General features: G+C 50.8%; 1 protein-coding gene across 1 annotated transcript in view; it reads left to right on the top strand.

Annotated features, from left to right (window-relative positions):
- The first annotated feature begins 1321 nt into the window (after positions 1-1321).
- The window catches only part of BMAL2 (basic helix-loop-helix ARNT like 2), a 42839-nt gene continuing 19980 nt past the window's right edge, over positions 1322-24180 (top strand). The window contains exons 1-3 of the mRNA XM_083181072.1: positions 1322-1477; positions 21656-21803; positions 24060-24095. Of these exons, the coding sequence (XP_083037198.1) occupies positions 1441-1477; positions 21656-21803; positions 24060-24095 (221 nt within the window). The 5' untranslated portion in view covers positions 1322-1440. The remainder of the gene's footprint in view (positions 1478-21655; positions 21804-24059; positions 24096-24180) is intronic.

Raw genomic sequence — 24180 nt, 5'->3', positions numbered from 1 at the left:
ATTAGGGGAAGTCTTCCTGGAGTCTCCGGTAACCTGCCACTCTGGTACCTGCTGAGTCCCGGGTAACCGGCCCCCTCCAGTCCCTGCTGAGTCCAGTGATAAAATGGAGAGAAATATTCAGCCAGCCAATCAGCTCGGGTTGGGATCATTCGTCAGAATGATTCTAGGTCTACAGTCATTAGGTCGACCCCACTAGGTCGACTGGCAGGAAGGTCGACCTGACTTAAGGTCGACATGGGCCAAGGTCGACATGACTTAAGGTCGAATTTGCATAAAGGTCGACATGAGGAAGGTCGACTGGTCATAAGGTCGACATGGGTTTTTCACTGTTTTTTGATCCGAATGTCGACACAGTCGACATGGACAAAGTTGGCAATGAGAATCGGACCCTCGCATCGCTCGCTTCGCTCGCGATGCTTCGGGCACGGTGCCTCGCTGCGCTCGGCACACTATTTTATTCTCCCACCACGCCCTAGTGGATGGTAGGGCATGAAATACCGCCTGTCGGCACATGTCGGCTCAAAAAACAGTGAAAAACCCATGTCGACCTTATGACCAGTCGACCTTCCTCATGTCGACCTTTATGCAAATTCGACCTTAAGTCATGTCGACCTTGGCCCATGTCGACCTTAAGTCAGGTCGACCTTCCTGCCAGTCGACCTAGTGGGGTCGACCTAATGACTGTAGACCTAAATGCATTCTGACGAATGACCGCATCCCCCATTTTATCACTTTTGAAGTTTAGTGCATCTGGCCCAGAGAGATAAAACATAAAGCAGAGAGAGAGAGAGAGATAAAGCAGAAGGGCAGATGTATTAAGCCTTAAAAAGAGAAGTGGAGGATGATAAGGAGTGATAAAGGATCAGTCAGCTCCTAACTGCCATGTTACAGGCCATGTTTGATAAATGACAGTAAAAGTGATTGGCTGGTCCTTTATCACGCTTTACCACTTTATCTCTTGCTAGAGTTTAAAAAAGTTAACCCAGAGAGAGAGAAAGAGAGAAAGAAAGAGATAAAGCGAAAATAGAGAGATAAAGTACAGCACTGCTCGCAACTGTCATTTTTCAAACACAACCGTTTGACAAGCTGCACCTCACTTAATTGATTGCGCTATATTATCCCACAAACACTTGCCCCTTTGAAACACAACCGTAACAAGGCGCTAATTGGCTGCTTATTATTTACCTTTCTCCGCGATTTGATACAACTCCCCCTGTCTGGGTGGGCGGGGATCTCTGGAAGCATTGCCGTTGCCCTGGAGACTTCCAGCACCACCCCCTGCCGAAGACTTCACCGTGCAATGAGAAAAGCGCTCGGATCGGAGGGCGGAGTCTGTGTGACAGGAAGGGGCGTGTCCTTGAAGTAGCAGGACTGACTCTCAGAGCCGGCTGCGTCCAGGACACGGAGAGGGAACATCAATGCCGACAGCCCGGGAGCATCATGTCTGCAGCCGGGGGGGACGGGGAGGATCTGACGGGTGAGTCCGGGCGGTGACTGCTGCCATGGAGGGGAGTGTGGTGGTATAGACTGTGGGGTTATATAGGGGAGTGTGGTGGTATAGACTGTGGGGTTATATAGGGGAGTGTGGTGGCATATACTGTGGTTGTGTATACTGTGGGGTTATTTAGGGGAGTGTGGTGGTATATAATGTTGGGTTGTATAGGGGAGTGTGGTGGTATATAGGGGAGTGTGGTGGTATATACTGTGGGGTTATATAGGGGAGTGTGCTCTTAAATTCTGTGGGGTTATATAGGGGAGTGGTGGTATATACTGTGGGGTTATATAGGGGAGTGTGGTGGTATATAATTTTGGGTTATATAGGGGAGTGTGGTGGTATATACTGTGGTGGTATATACTGTGGTGGTGTATAGGGGAGTGTGGTGGTATATACTGTGGGGTGTATAGGGGAGTGTGGTGGTATATACTGTGGGGTGTATAGGGGAGTGTGGTGGTATATACTGTGGGGTGTATAGGGGAGTGTGGTGGCATATACTGTGGTGTTATATAGGGGAGTGTGGAGGTGTATACTGTGGTGTTACATAGGGGAGTGTGGCGGCGCCATGCTGTGAGGTTATATAGGGGAGTGTGGCGGCGTATGCTGTGGGGTTATATAGAGGAGTGTGGCGGCGTATGCTGTAGGGTTGTATAGGGGAGTGTGGCTGCGTATGCTGTGGGGATGTATAGGGGAGTGTGGCGGCGTATGCTGTGGGGTTGTATAGGGGAGTGTGGCGGCGTATGCTGTGGGGTTGTATAGGGGAGTGTGGCGGCGTATGCTGTGGGGTTGTATAGGGGTGTGTGGCGGCGTATGCTGTGGGGTTGTATAGGGCAGTGTGGCGGCGTATGCTGTGGGGTTGTATAGGGGAGTGTGGCGGCGTATGCTGTGGGGTTGTATAGGGGAGTGTGGTGGTATATATACTGTAGGTGCTAGAGTGCTGTGGTACGTGTGTGGGGTTACAGTGCTGGGGTAGTTTGTGTGTCGGCGTATGCTATGGGGTTATATAGAGAAGTGTGGCGGCGTATGCTGTGGGGTTGTATAGGGGAGTGTGGTGGTATATATACTGTAGGTGCTAGAGTGCTGTGGTACGTGTGTGGGGTTACAGTGCTGGGGTAGTTTGTGTGTCGGCGTATGCTATGGGGTTATATAGAGAAGTGTGGCGGCGTATGCTGTGGGGTTGTATAGGGCAGTGTGGCGGCGTATGCTGTGGGGTTGTATAGGGCAGTGTGGCGGCGTATGCTGTGGGGTTGTATAGGGCAGTGTGGCGGCGTATGCTGTGGGGTTGTATAGGGCAGTGTGGCGGTATATATACTGTAGGTGCTAGAGTGCTGTGGTACGTGTGTGGGGTTACAGTGCTGGGGTAGTTTGTGTGGCGGCGTATGTTGTGGGGTTATATAGGGGAGTGTGGCGGCGTATGCTGTGGGGTTATATAGGGGAGTGTGGCGGCGTATGCTGTGGGGTTATATAGGGAAGTGTGGCGGCGTATGCTGATGGGGTTATATAGGGGAGTGTGGCGGTATATATACTGTAGGTGCTAGAGTGCTGTGGTACGTGTGTGGGATTACAGTGCTGGGGTAGTTTGTGTGGCGGCGTATGCTGTGGGGTTATATAGGAGAGTGTGGCGGCGTATGCTGTGGGGTTATATAGGAGAGTGTGGCGGCGTATGCTGTGGGGTTATATAGGGGAGTGTGGTGGCATATACTGTGGTGGTGTATACTGTGGGGTTATTTAGGGGAGTGTGGTGGTATATAATGTTGGGTGGTGTATAGGGGAGTGTGGTGGTATATACTGTGGGGTTATATAGGGGAGTGTGCTCTTAAATTCTGTGGGGTTATATAGGGGAGTGGTGGTATATACTGTGGGGTTATATAGGGGAGTGTGGTGGTATATACTGTGGGGTTATATAGGGGAGTGTGGTGGTATATACTGTGGGGTTATATAGGGGAGTGTGGTGGTATATACTGTGGGTTGTATAGGGGAGTGTGGTGGTATATACTGTGGGGTGTATAGGGGAGTGTGGTGGTATATACTGTGGGGTGTATAGGGGAGTGTGGTGGCATATACTGTGGTGTTATGTAGGGGAGTGTGGTGGTATATAGGGGAGTGTGGAGGTGTATACTGTGGTGTTACATAGGGGAGTGTGGCGGCGCCATGCTGTGAGGTTATATAGAGGAGTGTGGCGGCGTATGCTGTGGGGTTATATAGGGGAGTGTGGCGGCGTATGCTGTAGGGTTGTATAGGGGAGTGTGGCTGCGTATGCTGTGGGGTTGTATAGGGGAGTGTGGCGGCGTATGCTGTGGGGTTGTATAGGGGAGTGTGGCGGCGTATGCTGTGGGGTTGTATAGGGGAGTGTGGCGGCGTATGCTGTGGGGTTGTATAGGGGAGTGTGGCGGCGTATGTTGTGGGGTTGTATAGGGCAGTGTGGCAGCGTATGCTGTGGGGTTATATAGGGGAGTGTGGCGGCGTATGCTGTGGGGTTGTATAGGGGAGTGTGGTGGTATATATACTGTAGGTGCTAGAGTGCTGTGGTACGTGTGTGGGGTTACAGTGCTGGGGTAGTTTGTGTGTCGGCGTATGCTGTGGGGTTATATAGGGGAGTGTGGCGGCATATGCTGTGGGGTTGTATAGGGGAGTGTGGCGGTATATATACTGTAGGTGCTAGAGTGCTGTGGTACGTGTGTGGGGTTACAGTGCTGGGGTAGGTTGTGTGTCGGCGTATGCTATGGGGTTATATAGAGAAGTGTGGCGGCGTATGCTGTGGGGTTGTATAGGGCAGTGTGGCGGAGTATGCTGTGGGGTTGTATAGGGCAGTGTGGCGGCGTATGCTGTGGGGTTGTATAGGGCAGTGTGGCGGCGTATGCTGTGGGGTTGTATAGGGCAGTGTGGCGGCGTATGCTGTGGGGTTGTATAGGGGAGTGTGGCGGTATATATACTGTAGGTGCTAGAGTGCTGTGGTACGTGTGTGGGGTTACAGTGCTGGGGTAGTTTGTGTGTCGGCGTATGCTATGGGGTTATATAGGGAAGTGTGGCGGCGTATGTTGTGGGGTTATATAGGGGAGTGTGGCGGCGTATGCTGTGGGGTTATATAGGGGAGTGTGGCGGCGTAGCTGTGGGGTTATATAGGGAAGTGTGGTGGCGTATGCTGTTGGGGTTATATAGGGGAGTGTGGCGGTATATATACTGTAGGTGCTAGAGTGCTGTGGTACGTGTGTGGGGTTACAGTGCTGGGGTAGTTTGTGTGGCGGAGTATGCTGTGGGGTTATATAGGGCAGTGTGGCGGCGTATGCTGTGGGGTTATATAGGGGGAGTGTGGCGGCGTATGCTGTGGGGTTATATAGGGGAGTGTGGCGGCGTATGCTGTGGGGTTATATAGGGGAGTGTGGCGGCGTATGCTGTTGGGGTTATATAGGGGAGTGTGGCGGCGTATGCTGTTGGGGTTATATAGGGGAGTGTGGCGGCGTATGCTGTTGGGGTTATATAGGGGAGTGTGGCGGCGTATGCTGTTGGGGTTATATAGGGGAGTGTGGCGGCGTATGCTGTTGGGGTTATATAGGGGAGTGTGGCGGCGTATGCTGTTGGGGTTATATAGGGGAGTGTGGCGGCGTATGCTGTTGGGGTTATATAGGGGAGTGTGGCGGCGTATGCTGTTGGGGTTATATAGGGGAGTGTGGCGGCGTATGCTGTTGGGGTTATATAGGGGAGTGTGGCGGCGTATGCTGTTGGGGTTATATAGGGGAGTGTGGCGGCGTATGCTGTTGGGGTTATATAGGGGAGTGTGGCGGCGTATGCTGTTGGGGTTATATAGGGGAGTGTGGCGGCGTATGCTGTTGGGGTCATATAGGGGAGTGTGGCGGCGTATGCTGTTGGGGTCATATAGGGGAGTGTGGCGGCGTATGCTGTTGGGGTCATATAGGGGAGTGTGGCGGCGTATGCTGTTGGGGTCATATAGGGGAGTGTGGCGGCGTATGCTGTTGGGGTCATATAGGGGAGTGTGGCGGCGTATGCTGTTGGGGTCATATAGGGGAGTGTGGCGGCGTATGCTGTTGGGGTTATATAGGGGAGTGTGGCGGCGTATGCTGTGGGGTTATATAGGGGAGTGTGGCGGCGTATGCTGTTGGGGTTATATAGGGGAGTGTGGCGGCGTATGCTGTTGGGGTTATATAGGGGAGTGTGGCGGCGTATGCTGTTGGGGTTATATAGGGGAGTGTGGCGGCGTATGCTATTGGGGTTATATAGGGGAGTGTGGCGGCGTATGCTATTGGGGTTATATAGGGGAGTGTGGCGGTATATATACTGTAGGTGCTAGAGTGCTGTGGTACGTGTGTGGGGTTACAGTGCTGGGGTAGTTTGTGTGTGGTTACGGTGCAGGGGTAGTGTGTGTGTGTGTGTGTGGTTACGGTGCAGGGGTAGTGTGTGTGTGGTTACGGTGCAGGGGTAGTGTGTGTGTGTGTGTGTGTGTGTGTGGTGTTACGGTGCTGGGGTAGTGTGTGTGTGTGTGTGTGTGTGGGGTTACGGTGCTGGGGTAGTGTGTGTGTGTGTGTGTGTGTGTGTGTGTGTGTGTGTGTGTGGGGTTACGGTGCTGGGGTAGTGTGTGTGTGTGTGTGTGTGGTTACGGCGCTGGGGTAGTGTGTGTGGTTACGGTGCAGGGGTAGTGTGTGTGTGTGTGTGGTTATGGTGCTGGGGTAGTGTGTGTGTGTGTGTGTGTGTGGGGTTACGGGGCTGGGGTAGTGTGTGTGTGGGGTTACGGTGCTGGGGTAGTGTGTGTGTGTGTGTGTGTGGTTTCGGCGCTGGGGTAGTGTGTGTGTGGTTACGGTGCTGGGGTTGTGTGTGTGTGTGGTTACGGTGCTGGGGTAGTGTGTGTGTGTGTGGTTACGGTGCTGGGGTAGTGTGTGTGCGCGCGTGGTTACGGTGCTGGCGTAGTGTGTGTGGTTACGGTGCTGGGGTAGTGTGTGTGTGTGTGTGTGTGGTTACGGTGCTGGGGTAGTGTGTGTATGTGTGTGTGTGAGGTTACGGTGCTGGGGTAGTGTGTGTGTGTGTGTGTGGCTATAGTGCTGGTGTGTGTGTGTGTGTGTGTGTGTGTGTGTGGTTACGGTGCTGGGGTAGTGTGTGTATGTGTGTGTGTGAGGTTACGGTGCTGGGGTAGTGTGTGTATGTGTGTGTGTGAGGTTACGGTGCTGGGGTAGTGTGTGTGTGTGTGTGTGGCTATAGTGCTGGTGTGTGTGTGTGTGTGTGTGGTTACGGTGCTGGGGTAGTGTGTGTGTGTGTGTGTGTGTGTGTGGCTATAGTGCTGGGGTGTGTGTGTTTGTATGTGTCGTCCCTGCAGATGAACACACATATCCCAGGTATAGACACGTGGTCGGTGTAATGCGTGACACATGCAGCAGGGTTCCTGACATGTATGTAACACGCCTGTGTCGGCTGGCAGGGTCCATCGCCTGTAATTATACATACAGAGTAAATGAGCGGTAGGGTAGTGCCGCACACACTGCCACCTATATCGTTAGTGATGTCGGCGGTGCCGTCACTGATGAAACCGTCAGATTGGATGGCATGTTCAGACTATAGGGGTTATCATTAACGATTTGTGGGAATTCCCAACCTTAACGATACTGACCGACGCACGGCACTGCCGGCAGAGACCGACGCACGGCACTGCCGGCAGAGACCGACGCACGACACTGCCGGTCACACACAGATTGCAGAACGTGTGGTTTCAGCAGGACAGGATACGTCATTGGGTCACCACCAAGTAAGTCGACATGACTTTAGGTTGACAGGGTCATTAGGTCGACAGCCAAAAGGTCAACATGGGGTTTCACGTCAACACGACATGTGCTGTCATCCACTAGGGTGTGGTGGGTGAATGAAATAGTGTGCCGCGCGCAGCGAGGCACCGTGCCCAAAGCATGGCGAGTGCAGCGAGCCGTGTGAGGGGACGCGGTGCTACGTTTACTGTTTGTGTTGACTGTGTCGACATTCGGGTGGAAAGGTGTTTTTTTAACCATGTAGACATTTTCATTGTTGATCTTGTCGACTTTACCCATGTCGACCTTAAATCATGTCGACCTAATGCTTGTCGAGCTACTTGCTGGTGACCTAATGACCCACACCCAGCAGGACGATGCTACAGCCAGGAACACTATGGCACCCTGGTATCTCACCGGGGATGTGGCCAGCACCATATCCAGCTGTACCCCTCAATTTTATTGTTGTGGAACGTGAAGGGTGTTACCTGCACTGTATTCCAGCATCACAACCAAATATTCCGGAACGTTTTTGCTATTTCATGGGAAACATTGAAAAGTGTGTGTCGAAACCATGCTTCTGTGTCCATGTGTGTCGGAACAGTGCTTCTGTGTCCATGTGTGTCGGAACCGTGCTTCTCTGTGTCCATGTGTGTCGGGAACATGCCTCTCTGTGTCCGTGTGTGTCGGGAACATGCCTCTCTGTGTCCGTGTGTGTCGGGAACATGCTTCTCTGTGTCCATGTGTGTCGGAACTGTGCTTCTCTGTGTCCATGTGTGTCGGAACCGTGCTTCTCTGTCTCCATGTGTGTCGGAACCATGCTTCTCTGTGTCCATGTGTGTCGGGAACATGCTTCTCTGTGTCCATGTGTGTCAGAACCGTGCTTTTCTGTGTCCATGTGTGTCGGAACCGTGCTTCTCTGTGTCCATGTGTGTCGGAACCGTGCTTCTCTGTCTCCATGTGTGTCGGAACCATGCTTCTCTGTGTCCATGTGTGTCGGGAACATGCCTCTCTGTCTCCGTGTGTGTCGGAACCGTGCTTCTCTGTCTCCGTGTGTGTCGGAACCGTGCTTCTCTGTGTCCATGTGTGTCGGGAACATGCTTCTCTGTCTCCATGTGTGTCGGAACCGTGCTTCTCTGTCTCCGTGTGTGTCGGAACCGTGCCTCTCTGTCTCCGTGTGTGTCGGAACCGTGCTTCTCTGTCTCCGTGTGTGTCGGAACCGTGCTTCTCTGTGTCCATGTGTGTCGGGAACATGCTTCTCTGTGTCCGTGTGTGTCGGGAACCGTGCCTCTCTGTGTCCGTGTGTGTCGGGAACCGTGCCTCTCTGTGTCCGTGTGTGTCGGGAACCGTGCCTCTCTGTGTCCGTGTGTGTCGGAACCGTGCCTCTCTGTGTCCGTGTGTGTCTGGAACATGCTTCTCTGTGTCCGTGTGTGTCGTGAACATGCCTCTCTGTGTCCGTGTGTGTCGGGAACATGCCTCTATGTGTCCGTGTGTGTCGGGAACATGCCTCTCTGTGGCCGTGTGTGTCGGGAACCGTGCCTCTCTGTGGCCGTGTGTGTGATGGACGGATCGGCACCACGTCCAGAACTCACTGTGAAATCATTCCCATACGGTTGTGTGACGTTTTGAACACGCTGTATTATAATGTACGTTGTATTTAGTATCTGCATTGAGCTACACAATAACCAGGAGAGTGCTCAGGACTCCGATCTGGTCACTGTTACTGATCGTCCTCATTTAGGAGAAGTCACTGATTGGTTTAATGTTACCCACTGCTTCTATTTAGACTTCTGTTCCTTGGGCCTGATTCAGATTGTATTGTATTGTATATGAGAAGTTGCTCCCAGGAGCTAATCATGTGATCCCTATCTATGCAAATGCAGGAGGAGGTGCATACCGCCCCACACCTGCCGGCATACCAACGTGCCACCCCACCTGCCGGCATACCAGCATGCCCCCCCCCCCCCCCCCTCCACTCACCCCCACACACCTGCCGGCATTCCAGCGTACCACCTCCACCATACCAGTGTACCACCTCTACCTGCCGGCATCATAGCGCACCACCCCCACCTGCGGGCATACCATCTCCACCTGCCACCGTACTACCTCCACCATCCGGAATACCAGTAAACCACCTCCACCTGCCAGCATACAAGCATACCACCTCCACCTGCTGGCATACCACCCCCACCTGCCCCCGTACTACCTCCACCATCCGGCATACCAGTGTACCACCTCCACCTGCCAGCATACAAGCATACCACCTCCACCTGCTGGCATACCACCCCCACCTGCCGGCATTTCACCTCCACCTGCCACCATACTACCTCCACAATCTGGCATACCAGTGTACTACCTCCATCTGCCAGCATACAAGCATACCACCTCCACCTGCCGGCATACTAGCATGCCATCTCCAACTCCACCTGCCAGCATTCAAGCATGCCACCTCCAACTCTACTTGCCGGCATACCAGCGTGCCACCCCCCCCACCTGCTGGCATACCAGCGTGACACCCCCCCCACCTGCTGGCATACAAACATGCCACCACCTGCTGCATTTGCCATTTTTTAAAGCTGTGACGGGATCGAAGTTCTAGAGAAACTTTGCAAATATTGGTTACAGTTATTTAGCGCCCTCTGCTCTAGTGCTACTAGCGCCCTCTGCCCTGGTGCTTCTAGCGCCCTCTGCCCTGGTGCTACTAGCGCCCTCTGCTCTGGTGCTACTAGCTCCCTCTGCCCTGGTGCTACTAGCGCCCTCTGCTCTGGTGCTACTAGCGCCCTCTGCCCTGGTGCTGCTAGCGCCCTCTGCCCTGGTGCTGCTAGCGCCCTCTGCCCTGGTGCTGCTAGCGCCCTCTGCCCTGGTGCTGCTAGCGCCCTCTGCCCTGGTGCTGCTAGCGCCCTCTGCCCTGGTGCTGCTAGCGCCCTCTGCCCTGGTGCTGCTAGCGCCCTCTGCCCTGGTGCTGCTAGCGCCCTCTGCCCTGGCGCTGCTAGCGCCCTCTGCCCTGGCGCTGCTAGCGCCCTCTGCCCTGGCGCTGCTAGCGCCCTCTGCCCTGGCGCTGCCAGCGCCCTCTGCCCTGGCGCTGCCAGCGCCCTCTGCCCTGGCGCTGCCAGCGCCCTCTGCCCTGGCGCTGCCAGCGCCCTCTGCCCTGGCGCTGCCAGCGCCCTCTGCCCTGGCGCTGCCAGCGCCCTCTGCCCTGGCGCTGCCAGCGCCCTCTGCCCTGAATGGGGACAGTGCACTGTAATATGTGTGCTATGGGCTGTCTGTCATACTACGGGTGGGGCCACGTATCAGCAAATATGGCCTCCGATATACATCAGCCCACCAGGAACCATATGACCAATTTCTCTCCAAACCAATTTTTCTGTTATATTCTGACTTTTGGGAGCACCACCAACTTGAACACTGACCCCCATAAGGGCTTCAGTATTGTTGGTTCAGGCTGCTCAGGCCGCACCCTCCACATCAAGTGTCCGCTCACTCTGGAGCGGAATTTGAGGTGTAGGTAGACTCTGTGTGAAGTTCACATTCTTGAATGCTGAGAGCAGTGCAGAGTATTTCAGACAGCACGGACTGATCTTGAGGGAGGCCCGGAAGCATTATTCTATCTGACTGTGGAAGTGAGGATGTTGCAGGGGATAGATGGAGGTGAGGGGGGTACGGTCATTCGGGCGACCCTATTAAGGTTGACAGGGTTAGGTTGATACTTGAAATAGGTCGACATGACTAGTCGACACAAGCATGAGGTCGACAATGGGAAGGTCAACATTAGTTTTTGAAGGTTTTTTTAGCCGACTTGTGCCGACTGGCGATATTTCATACCCTAACATCCGCTACGGCGCGGTGCGATAATACGCTGAGCGCGTTGAGGCACTGCGCCCGAAGTATGGCGAGCCATGCAAGGGGACGCGGTACACTTAGACGTGTCCATGTCGATTGTGGCAACATTTGGGTCAAAAACGTGACCTCATGTCGACCTTTTGACTGTCTACCAGGGTTGCTTCGGTCACCCGCAGAAGAGCTGACACTCCGCTGGTGTCCTCTGTGTGAACGCTGTGTCCTGCCTCCAGCGTATCCCGCCGCCCTCTCACGTTCCGTGGAACATGAGTAGGATCTAGTCCCGGCTGGATCAGCCGTGGCTGCAGCAGGAAATGGATGCGACTGTGCCGGTATTTCAGGAATATTGATGCGATGGGTCATGACTGCCGCTGAGTAACACGTTGAATCATGTCTCCTACACCAGATACATCTATCCGTAATCACCTGAGCCTTCTCGGTCCCGCTAATAACGCTGCTGCCTCGGGCAATGTCCTGTCGCTTGTAGCTGAACCCTAAGATATATATATATATATATATATATATATATATATATATATATATATATATATATATATATATATATATATATATATATATATATATATATATATATATATATATACAAACACAGGGAGCCCAGCACTCACTACAACAAACTGACTCACCTTAACATTCAAATAATCAATAAATAAATAATGGGGTTTTAGTTCATGAATTGATCAATGCATTTAAGCTTGCAGCCCATCGCCAAGGGACCCCATTTCATTGCAAGTCCTACACTAACAACTGTTTTAGGACTTGCAGTGAAATGGGGTCCCTTGGCGATGGGCTGCAAGCTTAAATGCATTGATCAATTCATGAACTAAAACCCCATTATTTATTTATTGATTATTTGAATGTTAAGGTGAGTCAGTTTGTTGTAGTGAGTGCTGGGCTCCCTGTGTTTGTATTTACTAGAGTGTGTGGTCACAGGCCACCGCACCCCACCCTGGGATGTGGGTGCTGTTTGCACCCCATTCCTAGGAATGGCGAGTGTGTTGGTACTTTTGTATGTGTGTGTGTATATATATGTGTATGTGTGTGTGTGTATATATATATATATATATATATATATATATATATATATATATATATATATATATATATATATATATATATATATATATATATATATATTCATTGGATTCATGTATCAGATGCTGATCCTGGTTCATATGAGGATAGGAGTAAGCCAGTTTGTATTGTTCCCTATTCAGCAGAGGTGCCATTGTGTGTGTTCCCTTCCCCATGTGTCCTCCCCAGGATCTGTCTGTCTTGCTGAGCTGTCGTTAGTCATCTATCCAAAATAATATATCTCATAGGCTTCACAGGGGGACGTGTTCCCCTCTCATTCAACAATGGTGCAGTCCATATAGGAGTATTACAGATCTATATCTCCAGTCATGTTCTGTGGATGTTACCGGCCTGTGCCCCCTAGTATGCCAACCTGTGCCTCCTATTATGCCAGTCCTGTTCCGTGGATGTTACTAGCCTGCATACCCTACACCAGGGATGGGGAACCTTCGGCCCTCCAGCTGCTATTTGTCCATGTTAAAACTGTTGCAGGGCATGCTGGGATGTGTAGTTCAACAACAGCTGGATGGCCTAAGGCTCCCCATCCCTGCCCTACACCCATGAAGAAATACTCCACACTCTCATTTCCAGACAGGTGACAACTGCCCAGTCCAGGGCCTGCCTGCCCCCTCCTGCAGACCATCTCTACCCCCCCCCCCCTCCTGCAGAGCAACTCTGCCCCCCCTCCTGCAGAGCAACTCTGCCCCCTCTCCTGCAGAGCATCTCTACCCTCCTACCCCTCTCCTGCAGAGCATCTCTGCCCCCCCTCCTGCAGAGCATCTTTACCCTCCTTCTCCTCTCCTGCAGAGCATCTCTGCCCCCCCCCCCCCCCCCCCTCCTGCAGAGCATCTCTGTGTTACATTGTGCTTGTCTGTGGGCGCTCTGCTTCCTGATCACCTGAATCTCGTGAGGGATCTCTGTTTCCGCAAACATTATTGTACAGGAACATTGTTCAGTTGTGTTACTGCCAGAGATAACAAGGACCTGTCACTGTGTCATGGAAACAAACACCGAGGCTCATCTTCATATTTCCTCACCTTGCAGGAGAAGTAGGTCAGGGCGCGGCTTCAATGATGGGGGTTATAATTAGGAAAGGTTCTGTTTTACCAAGTAAGGATTTGTCACCTGACATTATATGATTCACATCTACCACACGTGACTGTAGAAGTAACCGCATCACGTGTACATGATTCGCGCTGGGTATGATCTTCTCCATCGGCACGTTAGGGAATGTCGCCCCAGCAGCACAGAGTATATCAGGAGATGAGTGATGTGTCAGTGAGGACAGGGCTGCATGTGAAAGGGACAGTGACATGATGTGAGGAGGGGAATAGAGGCAGCAGGAAGCCAGACTGAGAGTTATATAGTGGGAGGAGCAGGGTCCCCAGCAGCACAGAGTATATCAGGAGATGAGTGATGTGAGGACAGGGCTGCATGTGACAGGGGCGGTGACATGATGTGAGGAGGGGAATGGGGGCAGCAGGAAGCCACAGACTGAGAGTTATATAGTGGGAGGAGCAGGGTCCCCAGCAGCACAGAGTATATCAGGAGATGAGTGATGTGTCCGTGAGGACAGGACTGCATGTGAAAGGGACAGTGACATGATGTGAGGAGGGGAATGGAGGCAACAGGAAGCCACAGACTGAGAGTTATATAGTGGGAGGAGCAGGGTCCCCAGCAGCACAGAGTATATCAGGAGATGAGTGATGTGTCCGTGAGGACAGGACTGCATGTGAAAGGGACAGTGACATGATGTGAGGAGGAGAATGGAGGCAGCAGGAAGCCACAGACTGAGAGTTATATAGTGGGAGGAGCAGGGTCCCCAGCAGCACAGAGTATATCAGGAGATGAGGGATGTCAGTGAGGACAGGGCTGCATGTGACATGATGTGAGGAGGGGAATGGGGCAGCAGGAAGCCACAGACTGAGAGTTATATAGTGGGAGGAGCAGGGTCCCCAGCAGCACAGAGTATATCAGGAGATGAGGGATGTCAGTGAGGACAGGGCTGCATGTGACAGGGGCAGTGACATGATGTGAGGAGGGGAATGGAGGCAGCAGGAAGCCACAGACTGAGAGTTATATAGTGGGAGGAGCAGGGTCCCCAGCAGCACAGAGTATATCAGGAGATGAGGGATGTCAGTGAGGACAGGGCTGCATGTGACAGGGGCAGTGACATGATGTGAGGAGGGGAATGGAGGCAGCAGGAAGCCACAGACTGAGAGTTATATAGTGGGAGGAGCAGGGTCCCCAGCAGCACAGAGTATATCAGGAGATGAGGGATGTGTCAGTGAGGACAGGGCTGCATGTGACAGGGACAGTGACATGATGTGAGGAGAGGAATGGAGGCAGCAGTAAGCCACAGACTGAGAGTTATATAGTGGCACAGAGCAGCACAGAGTATATCAGAGATTAGTGATATTGTTAACCGATATCATTCTATAATTAGCTATATCGGCCGCGGCTCGTGTAGTGTGTATGGGGCATAAGGTGCTTGGGAAGCATGAGGCCATGACGCCCCTCGCGGTCTTGCTGTGCTCGCCATGCTGTGGACACGGTGGCTCGCTACGATAGTCACCTATTCTATTCTCCCTCTATGGGGGGTCGTGCACCCCAAGTGTCAGGGTTCAACAGTCGGGATTCTGACATCGGTGTAATGACTATCGGAAGCCTGACTGTCAGCCATCCGGCACCCCCTAAACTGTACTCGTCTCATTTTAAGGAGATTGTGAAAATGTCTAAGTGCGGCTTCGAAGTGGCCGTAGGATCGTTGTGTTTCAATCTTTGATGCTGACCATTAGTGGTCGACCTAGACATTGTCTACCCAGTATACCGAGGCTGTCCGGTGGTCGACCTAGACATTGTCTACCCAGTATACTGAGGCTGTCCGGCTATCAGTCTTGTTGACTTGTATCACTTTAATGATAATTTGGTTCCTAAAGCCATCTCCAGAAGCAGCATATCTGTGATTCTATATGGGCACCGTATATAACCCTCCAAAATATTAACATATTTGAATTCAACAGGAACGCTTGAACTCGATCCCTGTATTTTTTGGTATAATTAAAGCCCTGCAGGCACTGGATGGTAACGTACCGCTGGGTGCCAGATCGAGGCTATATACAAGGCTGGTATTCTTCGTGTTGGGAGTCTCGGCTCACGTGGTGATTTCTGACCCCCTGCTTCGGTTCATCCGGAGTCGCAGCTCGGAACATCACCTGATCCCTCCTGTAATCCCTGCTCTAGTTTCTTTAGAAGCCGGCTGTGGGTGTATTTATAGGTATTTAGGTTAGTGGGTCTTGTAAGGGTGACAAATAAACCAACGGAATAGATTTTCTGTTTGATGGGTTTATCTTTTGTTATTTGACGTAATATTCCCGCAGTGTCACTGGCCAGGTAATAAAGGACGGTACAGTCATAGTGAGTAATTATTAATCAGACCACTAGCGGATTATTTCCAACACTTAGTACACAATGGTTATCGATAATGTTAATTTTACATGTGATGGGGAATATAGAGTGGAAGCAGCACTGGGGCAGGAGCTGATGTGGCTGGTACGCTCTCTGTAATGTGTGTACATGTGATAGGGAATATACAGTGTAAGCACCACTGGGGCAGGGGCTGATGTGACTGATATGCTCTCTGTAATGTGTGTGTACATGTGATAGGGAATATACAGTGTAAGCACCACTGGGGCAGGGGCTGATGTGACTGATACGCTCTCTGTAATGTGTGTGTACATGTGATAGGGAATATACAGTGGAAGCAGCACTGGGGCAGGGGCTGATGTGACTGATACGCTCTCTGTAATGTGTGTACATGTGATAGGGAATATAGAGTGGAAGCAGCACTGGGGCAGGGGCTGATGTGACTGGTACGCTCTCTGTAATGTATGTGTACATGTGATAGGGAATATAGAGTGGAAGCACCACTGGGGCAGGGGCTGATGTGACTGATACGCTCTCTGTAATGTGTGTACATGTGATAGGGAATATAGAGTGTAAGCAGCACTGGGGCAGGGGCTGATGTGACTGATACGCTCTCTGTAATGTGTGTGTGTACATGTGATAGGGAATATAGAGTGGAAGCAGCACTGGGGCAGGGGCTGATGTGGCTGGTACGCTCTCTGTAATGTGTGTACATGTGATAGGGATTATAGAGTGGAAGCAGCACTGGGGCAGGGGCTGATGTGACTGATACGCTCTCTGTAATGTGTGTACATGTGATAGGGAATATAGAGTGTAAGCAGCACTGGGGCAGGGGCTGATGTGACTGATACGCTCTCTGGGGGTTATTCTAGTCCATTCTTTCTGACAAAATCCTTCTTAGATGGACAAAACCATGTGCACTGCGGGTGGGGCAGATGTAACTTGTGCAGAGAGAATTAGATTTGGGTGGGGTTTTTCTTCAAAGTGTAACTATATTGCAGTGTAAAATAAAGCAGTCAGTATTTTCCCTGCACAGAAACAAAATAACTCACCCAAATCTAATTCTCTCTGCACATGTCACATCTGCCCCCCTGCAGTGCACATGGTTTTGTCCATCTAAGAAGGATTTTGTCAGAAAGAATGAACTAGAATAAACCCCTCTGTAATGTGTGTACATGTGATAGGGAATATAGAGTGTAAGCACCACTGGGACAGGGGCTGATGTGACTGATACGCTCTCTGTAATGTGTGTGTACATGTGATAGGGAATATAGAGTGGAAGCAGCACTGGGGCAGGGGCTGATGTGACTGATACGCTCTCTGTAATGTGTGTGTACATGTGATAGGAAATATAGAGTGTAAGCACCACTGGGGCAGGGACTGATGTGACTGATACGCTCTCTGTAATGTGTGTACATGTGATAGGGAATATAGAGTGTAAGCACCACTGGGGCAGGGGCTGATGTGACTGATACGCTCTCTGTAATCTGTGTGTACATGTGATAGGGAATATACAGTGTAAGCACCACTGGGGCAGGGGCTGATGTGACTGGTACGCTCTCTGTAATGTGTGTACATGTGATAGGGAATATAGAGTGTAAGCACACTGGGGCAGGGGCTGATGTGACTGATACGCTCTCTGTAATGTGTGTACATGTGATAGGGAATATAGAGTGGATGCAGCACTGGGGCAGGGGCTGATGTGACTGGTACGCTCTCTGTAATGTGTGTGTACATGTGATAGGGAATATAGAGTGTAAGCAGCACTGGGGCAGGGGCTGATGTGACTGATACGCTCTCTGTAATGTGTGTATACATGTGATAGGGAATATAGAGTGTAAGCAGCACTGGGGCAGGGGCTGATGTGACTGATATGCTCTCTGTAATGTGTGTGCATGTGATAGGGAATATAGAGTGTAAGCAGCACTGGGGCAGGGGCTGATGTGACTGATACGCTCTCTGTAATGTGTGCGTATGTGATAGGGAATATAGAGTGTAAGCACCACTGGGGCAGGGGCTGATGTGACTGATACGCTCTCTGTAATGTGTGTGTACATGTGATAGGGAATATAGAGTGGAAGCACCACTAGGGCAGGGGCTGATGTGACTGATACGCTCTCTGTAATGTATGTGTACATGTGATAGGGAATATAGAGTGGAAGCAGCACTGGGGCAGGGGCTGATGTGGCTGGTACGCTCTCTGTAATGTATGTGTACATGTGATAGGGAATATAGAGGGGAAGCAGCACTGGGGCAGGGGCTGATGTGACTGGTACGCTCTCTGTAATGTATGTGTACATGTGATAGGGATTATAGAGTGGAAGCAGCACTGGGGCAGGGGCTGATGTGGCTGGTACGCTCTCTGTAATGTGTGTACATGTGATAGGGAATATAGAGTGCAAGCAGCACTGGGGCAGGGGCTGATGTGGCTGGTACGCTCTTTGTAATGTATGTGTACATGTGATAGGGAATATAGAGTGGAAGCAGCACTGGGGCAGGGGCTGATGTGACTGGTACGCTCTTTGTAATGTATGTGTACATGTGATAGGGAATATAGAGTGGAAGCAGCACTGGGGCAGGGGCTGATGTGACTGGTATGCTCTCTGTAATGTGTGTGTACATGTGATAGGGAATATAGAGGGGAAGCAGCACTGGGGCAGGGGCTGATGTGACTGGTACGCTCTCTGTAATGTATGTGTACATGTGATAGGGATTATAGAGTGGAAGCAGCACTGGGGCAGGGGCTGATGTGGCTGGTACGCTCTCTGTAATGTGTGTACATGTGATAGGGAATATACAGTGTAAGCAGCACTGGGGCAGGGGCTGATGTGGCTGGTATGCTCTCTGTAATGTGTGTACATGTGATAGGGAATATAGAGTGTAAGCACCACTGGGGCAGGGGCTGATGTGACTGATACGCTCTCTGTAATGTGTGTACATGTGATAGGGAATATAGAGTGTAAGCAGCACTGGGGCAGGGACTGATGTGACTGATACGCTCTCTGTAATGTGTGTACATGTGATAGGGAATATAGAGTGGAAGCAGCACTGGGGCAGGGGCTGATGTGACTGGTATGCTCTCTGTAATGTATGTGTACATGTGATGGGGAATATAGAGTGGAAGCAGCACTGGGGCAGGGGCTGATGTGACTGATACGCTCTCTGTAATGTATGTGTACATGTGATAGGGAATATAGAGTGTAAGCAGCACTGGGGCAGGGGCTGATGTGGCTGGTACGCTCTCTGTAATGTGTGTACATGTGATAGGGAATATAGAGTAGAAGCACCACTGGGGCAGGGGCTGATGTGGCTGGTACGCTCTCTGTAATGTGTATACATGTGATAGGGAATATAGAGTGTAAGCAGCACTGGGGCAGGGGCTGATGTGACTGGTACGCTCTCTGTAATGTGTGTGTACATGTGATAGGGAATATAGAGTGTAAGCACCACTGGGGCAGGGGCTGATGTGACTGATACGCTCTCTGTAATGTGTGTACATGTGATAGGGAATATAGAGTGTAAGCAGCACTGGGGCAGGGACTGATGTGACTGATACGCTCTCTGTAATGTGTGTACATGTGATAGGGAATATAGAGTGTAAGCACCACTTGGGCAGGAGCTGATGTGACTGATACGCTCTCTGTAATGTGTGTACATGTGATAGGGAATATAGAGTGTAAGCAGCACTGGGGCAGGGACTGATGTGACTGATACGCTCTCTGTAATGTGTGTGTACATGTGATAGGGAATATAGAGTGTAAGCAGCACTGGGGCAGGGGCTGATGTGACTGATACGCTCTCTGTAATGTGTGTACATGTGATAGGGAATATAGAGTGTAAGCACCACTGGGGCAGGGGCTGATGTGGCTGGTACGCTCTCTGTAATGTATGTGTACATGTGATAGGGAATATAGAGTGTAAGCACCACTGGGGCAGGGGCTGATGTGGCTGGTACGCTCTCTGTAATGTATGTGTACATGTGATAGGGAATATAGAGTGTAAGCACCACTGGGGCAGGGGCTGATGTGGCTGGTACGCTCTCTGTAATGTATGTGTTCATGTGATAGGGAATATAGAGTGTAAGCAGCACTGGGGCAGGGGCTGATGTGGCTGGTACGCTCTCTGTAATGTATGTACATGTGATAGGGAATATAGAGTGGAAGCAGCACTGGGGCAGGGACTGATGTGACTGGTACGCTCTCTGTAATGTGTGTACATGTGATAGGGAATATAGAGTGTAAGCAGCACTGGGGCAGGGGCTGATGTGACTGATACGCTCTCTGTAATGTGTGTACATGTGATAGGGAATATAGAGTGGAAGCGGCACTGGGGCAGGGGCTGATGTGGCTGGTACGCTCTCTGTAATGTGTGTACATGTGATAGGGAATATAGAGTGGAAGCAGCACTGGGGCAGGGGCTGATGTGACTGATACGCTCTCTGTAATGTGTGTACATGTGATAGGGAATATAGAGTGGAAGCGGCACTGGGGCAGGGGCTGATGTGGCTGGTACGCTCTCTGTAATGTGTGTACATATGGTAGGGAATATAGAGTGTAAGCAGCACTGGGGCAGGGGCTGATGTGACTGGTACGCTCTCTGTAATGTGTGTACATGTGATAGGGAATATAGAGTGGAAGCAGCACTATAGCAGGGGCTGATGTGGCTGGTACGCTCTCTGTATTGTCTGTACTAATACTCTACCTATTTGATTGATCTGAAGTATGAATGAGTTCTCACAAGTGTGGCTCACTTTTTAAAGTTCTCTCTTGAAAATGTGTGGGGGGAACATAGAATCCTGTGCGATGTTCTGGTGCTGCACTGACGCAGTGTAACCAGAGTGACCCCCTTTCTCCCACCTGTCCTCAGTATGATCCTTCCAAAGCACAACCCCTGCCCATGAATTGCTTATTGTTTGCCTCCATTGCCACTCCCCGCAGCACGAGACATAGCCAGGTGCCAGTGTAAGCGACAAATACGCCTGGAGCGTCTGGTAATTAGTCCCGGAGAGGATAACACGGCGATACTACTGCATAAGGTCACCTTAGTCGTGCGTGTATTACATTATTGCGGTGCAGCACCACCAGCTAAACTCCTGCCCAGGAAACAGCGGCAGTCAGCGCTCTGGAATGTGAACGGGCGACAATTCTATACACAAATATATTACAGTATATACTACAGGAATACCCAGTAATGACGTTCTAGATTTGTAGCGTTTCGCTCTCCTGCCGATTTAGCACTGGATTCACGTCACAACATATAAAAAATAATGCAACCAATTTTTTATTTTGAACAGCTGCTGAACAGGTTTTCCATCAGTGATTATAGATGTTATGGTATAGAAGCTCTCTAATGTCTAGGTGGACAACTATTGGCCGACATTGGCTAGGTCAACACCTAAAAATGGTTCACCTACCGTTGGTCGACATTGACAGAAGGTTGACACTCAACAGGTCAATTTTGGTGTCTATGTCGTCGTGGACACCTTAGAAGTGTGCCGCATCCCCATGCTTGGCATGCTGTGCTCGCCATGCTTTGGGCACCCTTGGGTGCCCACTTGGATAGTAAAGTATGAACTAAGGTTGGTCTAAACACACAAAAATCATGTTGACCATGTCCACCTTAAGCTTCTTTCAACCTTCTGTCATTGTCGACTTAAGATATGTCGACCATTCTTGGCTGTCAACCAATAATGGTTGATCCTAGACCTTGTCTACCCAGGGACCAGATACCGATTATAGATCAGTGTTTTATACTAAGACTTCTGCACCCGGGTGTTTGTTCTAGTCCTTAATAAGGTCATTTAAGCTATGGGTTCCTCGTGCGTTACTCCATGGCGAGGACATGCTGAGACTGGCAATGACAGGCTTGCAGTCTCCTAGGTAACACATTCTCAGATTGCCCTCCGTCCTAGGATCCTAGGAAACTGCATTTGCAGTCGGTGAGATTGGGAAGGAGAAATCTCCATTATACTCTACATTCAGTGTTCCGTTTGGGGTTTGGTCTTGTTACAGATGGGGGATTGTAGCTCATTTTCTTTCTCTCTGCTCTTGTGCCGTAGACACCCTGATAATGGAGCCGGGTCAGTGCATGGTGGTCTCTAGCATCCTGGGCCCGAAACCAGGTCCCTCAAGCATCCACTCCGGCTCTTTCAGCCCTCACTTGGTGGAGTATTCTCGAAAGCGGAAATTGAGCGATTCCGACAGCCAGTAAGTTTCCTACAGTAATAAAACACGCGGACGGTAGGGTGACGTCAGTGACCGGGGTACATCTGGGGTGTAAGTGAGTGCACGGGGCGAGCCAGAGAGAACAGATCTGTGGCGAGGATAGGGACACCCCGTTCTACTCAGTGATTTCATTGTACAGCTAAATATAATGTGTTTACTCCAGTGTAAGATGGGGTGACGCCATAATGGGGCGATATCCAGTGCGCACAACCTTGCAGAGAGTACCAACCAATCAGCTACCGCTGGATACACATGTCGTCCTAGTGTGTACCCAGGTTTTGAAGCTGATTGGCTGGTACTTCATCACTCCAAGCTTTGATGCATCTCCCCCTTTTGGTATTTTATATCTTATTTGCAAAAATCAAAATGACCCTATTTAAATGAGCAAAATGAAAGCTTATCTAAGGTGAACCCAATACACAAAGTGATGGACAGTGGAGCTGGCAGTGTGATCCCTTCAGTGTAATTGGTCCCATAACACTAAAGGGAGTTTGAGAACTCGGACCGTCTACTGTTTCCTATAGGTCCTGATAGCGTCTTGCTGGCGGCCATTGTAGTTGCTGGCAGTGCCCACACCGCTCAGAAATGTTGCTGGCGGCCATTGTAGTTGTTGGCGGTGCACACACTGCTCACAAATGTTGCTGGCGAGCGTTCTCACATGGCAGCCATCTAGAATTTAATTAGCATTGCTGAATGTTGAACTAATGGCTGCTTTATGCTAATTCAGAAGATTAAAATCTGCCCGCTCTCCTGTGACGTCTGTAACGATGTTTGCAGGTAATTAACTTTGGGTGTCGCCAGCCTATAACTTGGCTCAGGGCCTGAAAGCTATTTTTCGGAGTTTTTTTTTTTATCTACAAAAGTCACGCCTGGATTTGCATATGCCAGGTGAGCCACACCCCCTCAGGCTCAAGCCCCTCCCCTAGTTTACCTACATGCAAGCTGAACATGTGCTCTGGTAATGCAGGTACTGCTGTCTGTATACCGCGCTCCATCTCTGTATTGTGACGCTGAGGCCTGAACTCAAGGGTTCTGGGACGACGGGAAAGAAGTGTTGAATATTTAGTTTGAATAAAAAGTAAAAAATAAAGTCTACACATTATCCTAAGACTCAGACTAGTGTCACTGTCCGGGCAGAGGGGCGCTGCGCAGTAACGTACAGCCGCGAGGAGTCATATCTTACAGCTGAGGTAACGCTGCCCTCGGCTTCCCCTGCAGAGGAGTTTATCCAAAAGGAGAAACCTTTGTTCTCTAATTAAAACCAGATGTAGCAATAAAAAAAAAAAATCCTTATTATGGAAATTGTCTGTGGAGGTTGTTTGCTGGAAACTGGCGCCAATCTGTCCCACAGGCCGCGCAGTGTGTCCTGGGGCTCCGCCCACTTGCCAGCGTTTCCCCGTGTTAGTAAATGTGTCAGGCAGAATTGCTGAAGAAATAGGCCAGGTCCGGCCCTGCTACCACCCGCATTATAATGGGGCTGCCGGGGTGATAACGGGGAGGGCAGGCTTACCTGTCCGGCCCCAGGGCCGCCCACCTGTCGCTCATCCCCCTTATCAGGTGCTATTGTAGGTGACACATGAAATAGGTCGGAAGGTCGACACAAGCCTTTGGTCGACAATGGGAAGGTTGACTGTCAAAATGTCGACATTAGTTTTCATGGTTTCTTTGAGCCGACATGCCGACAGGCGGTATTTCATACCTGACCATCCACTAGGGCGTGGAGGGAGAATATAATAGTGTACCAGCCGCAGTGAGCACATGCAAGGGGACGCGGTACACTGATAACGTGTCCATGTCGACTTACGTCGACAAAAAAGAGAACACTCATGTCAACCTTTCAACTGTCGACCTTCCCATTGTTGACTGAATGCTTGTGTCGTCATTCCATCCCTGTTGACCTTGGCCACGGCGGCCTAGTTCATGTTTCGATCTAAGCCAGGCATGTCCAACGTTGGCCCTCCAGATGTTGTGAAACTACACATCCCAGCATGCTTTGCCACCGTTTTGCTATTAGAGAATGCGAAAACTATTGCAAAGCATGCTGGGATGTGTAGTTTCACAACATCTGGAGGGCCAATGTTGGACATGCCTGATCTAAGCCATGTCCCCCCCTGTGATGCACATGGGCTGTGTAACGTCTGCTCCGCCCCTCTCCTGTATATCAGTCTGTTACTTTGCAGTCAGCGGTTTTATGTTATTTTTGCTTGTGCCGTTTACTTTGCTGATCTGTCTCTGCAGAACCACAGACGGGGATGTGTCCAGTATTCACAACCGGTAAGACTCCCCCCCCACCACCCTTTGTTTAAGTTGAGATTGGTAAAATGTCAATGTATGGTCCAATCTTTCTATTTGATGTGAG

Source organism: Crinia signifera, chromosome 4 (genome assembly GCF_055691185.1).
Source record: "Crinia signifera chromosome 4, ASM5569118v1, whole genome shotgun sequence".
Taxonomy (NCBI): Eukaryota; Metazoa; Chordata; class Amphibia; order Anura; family Myobatrachidae; genus Crinia; species Crinia signifera.
Note: the sequence above shows the minus strand (reverse complement) of the source record. Positions and strands in the feature narration are given on the sequence as shown.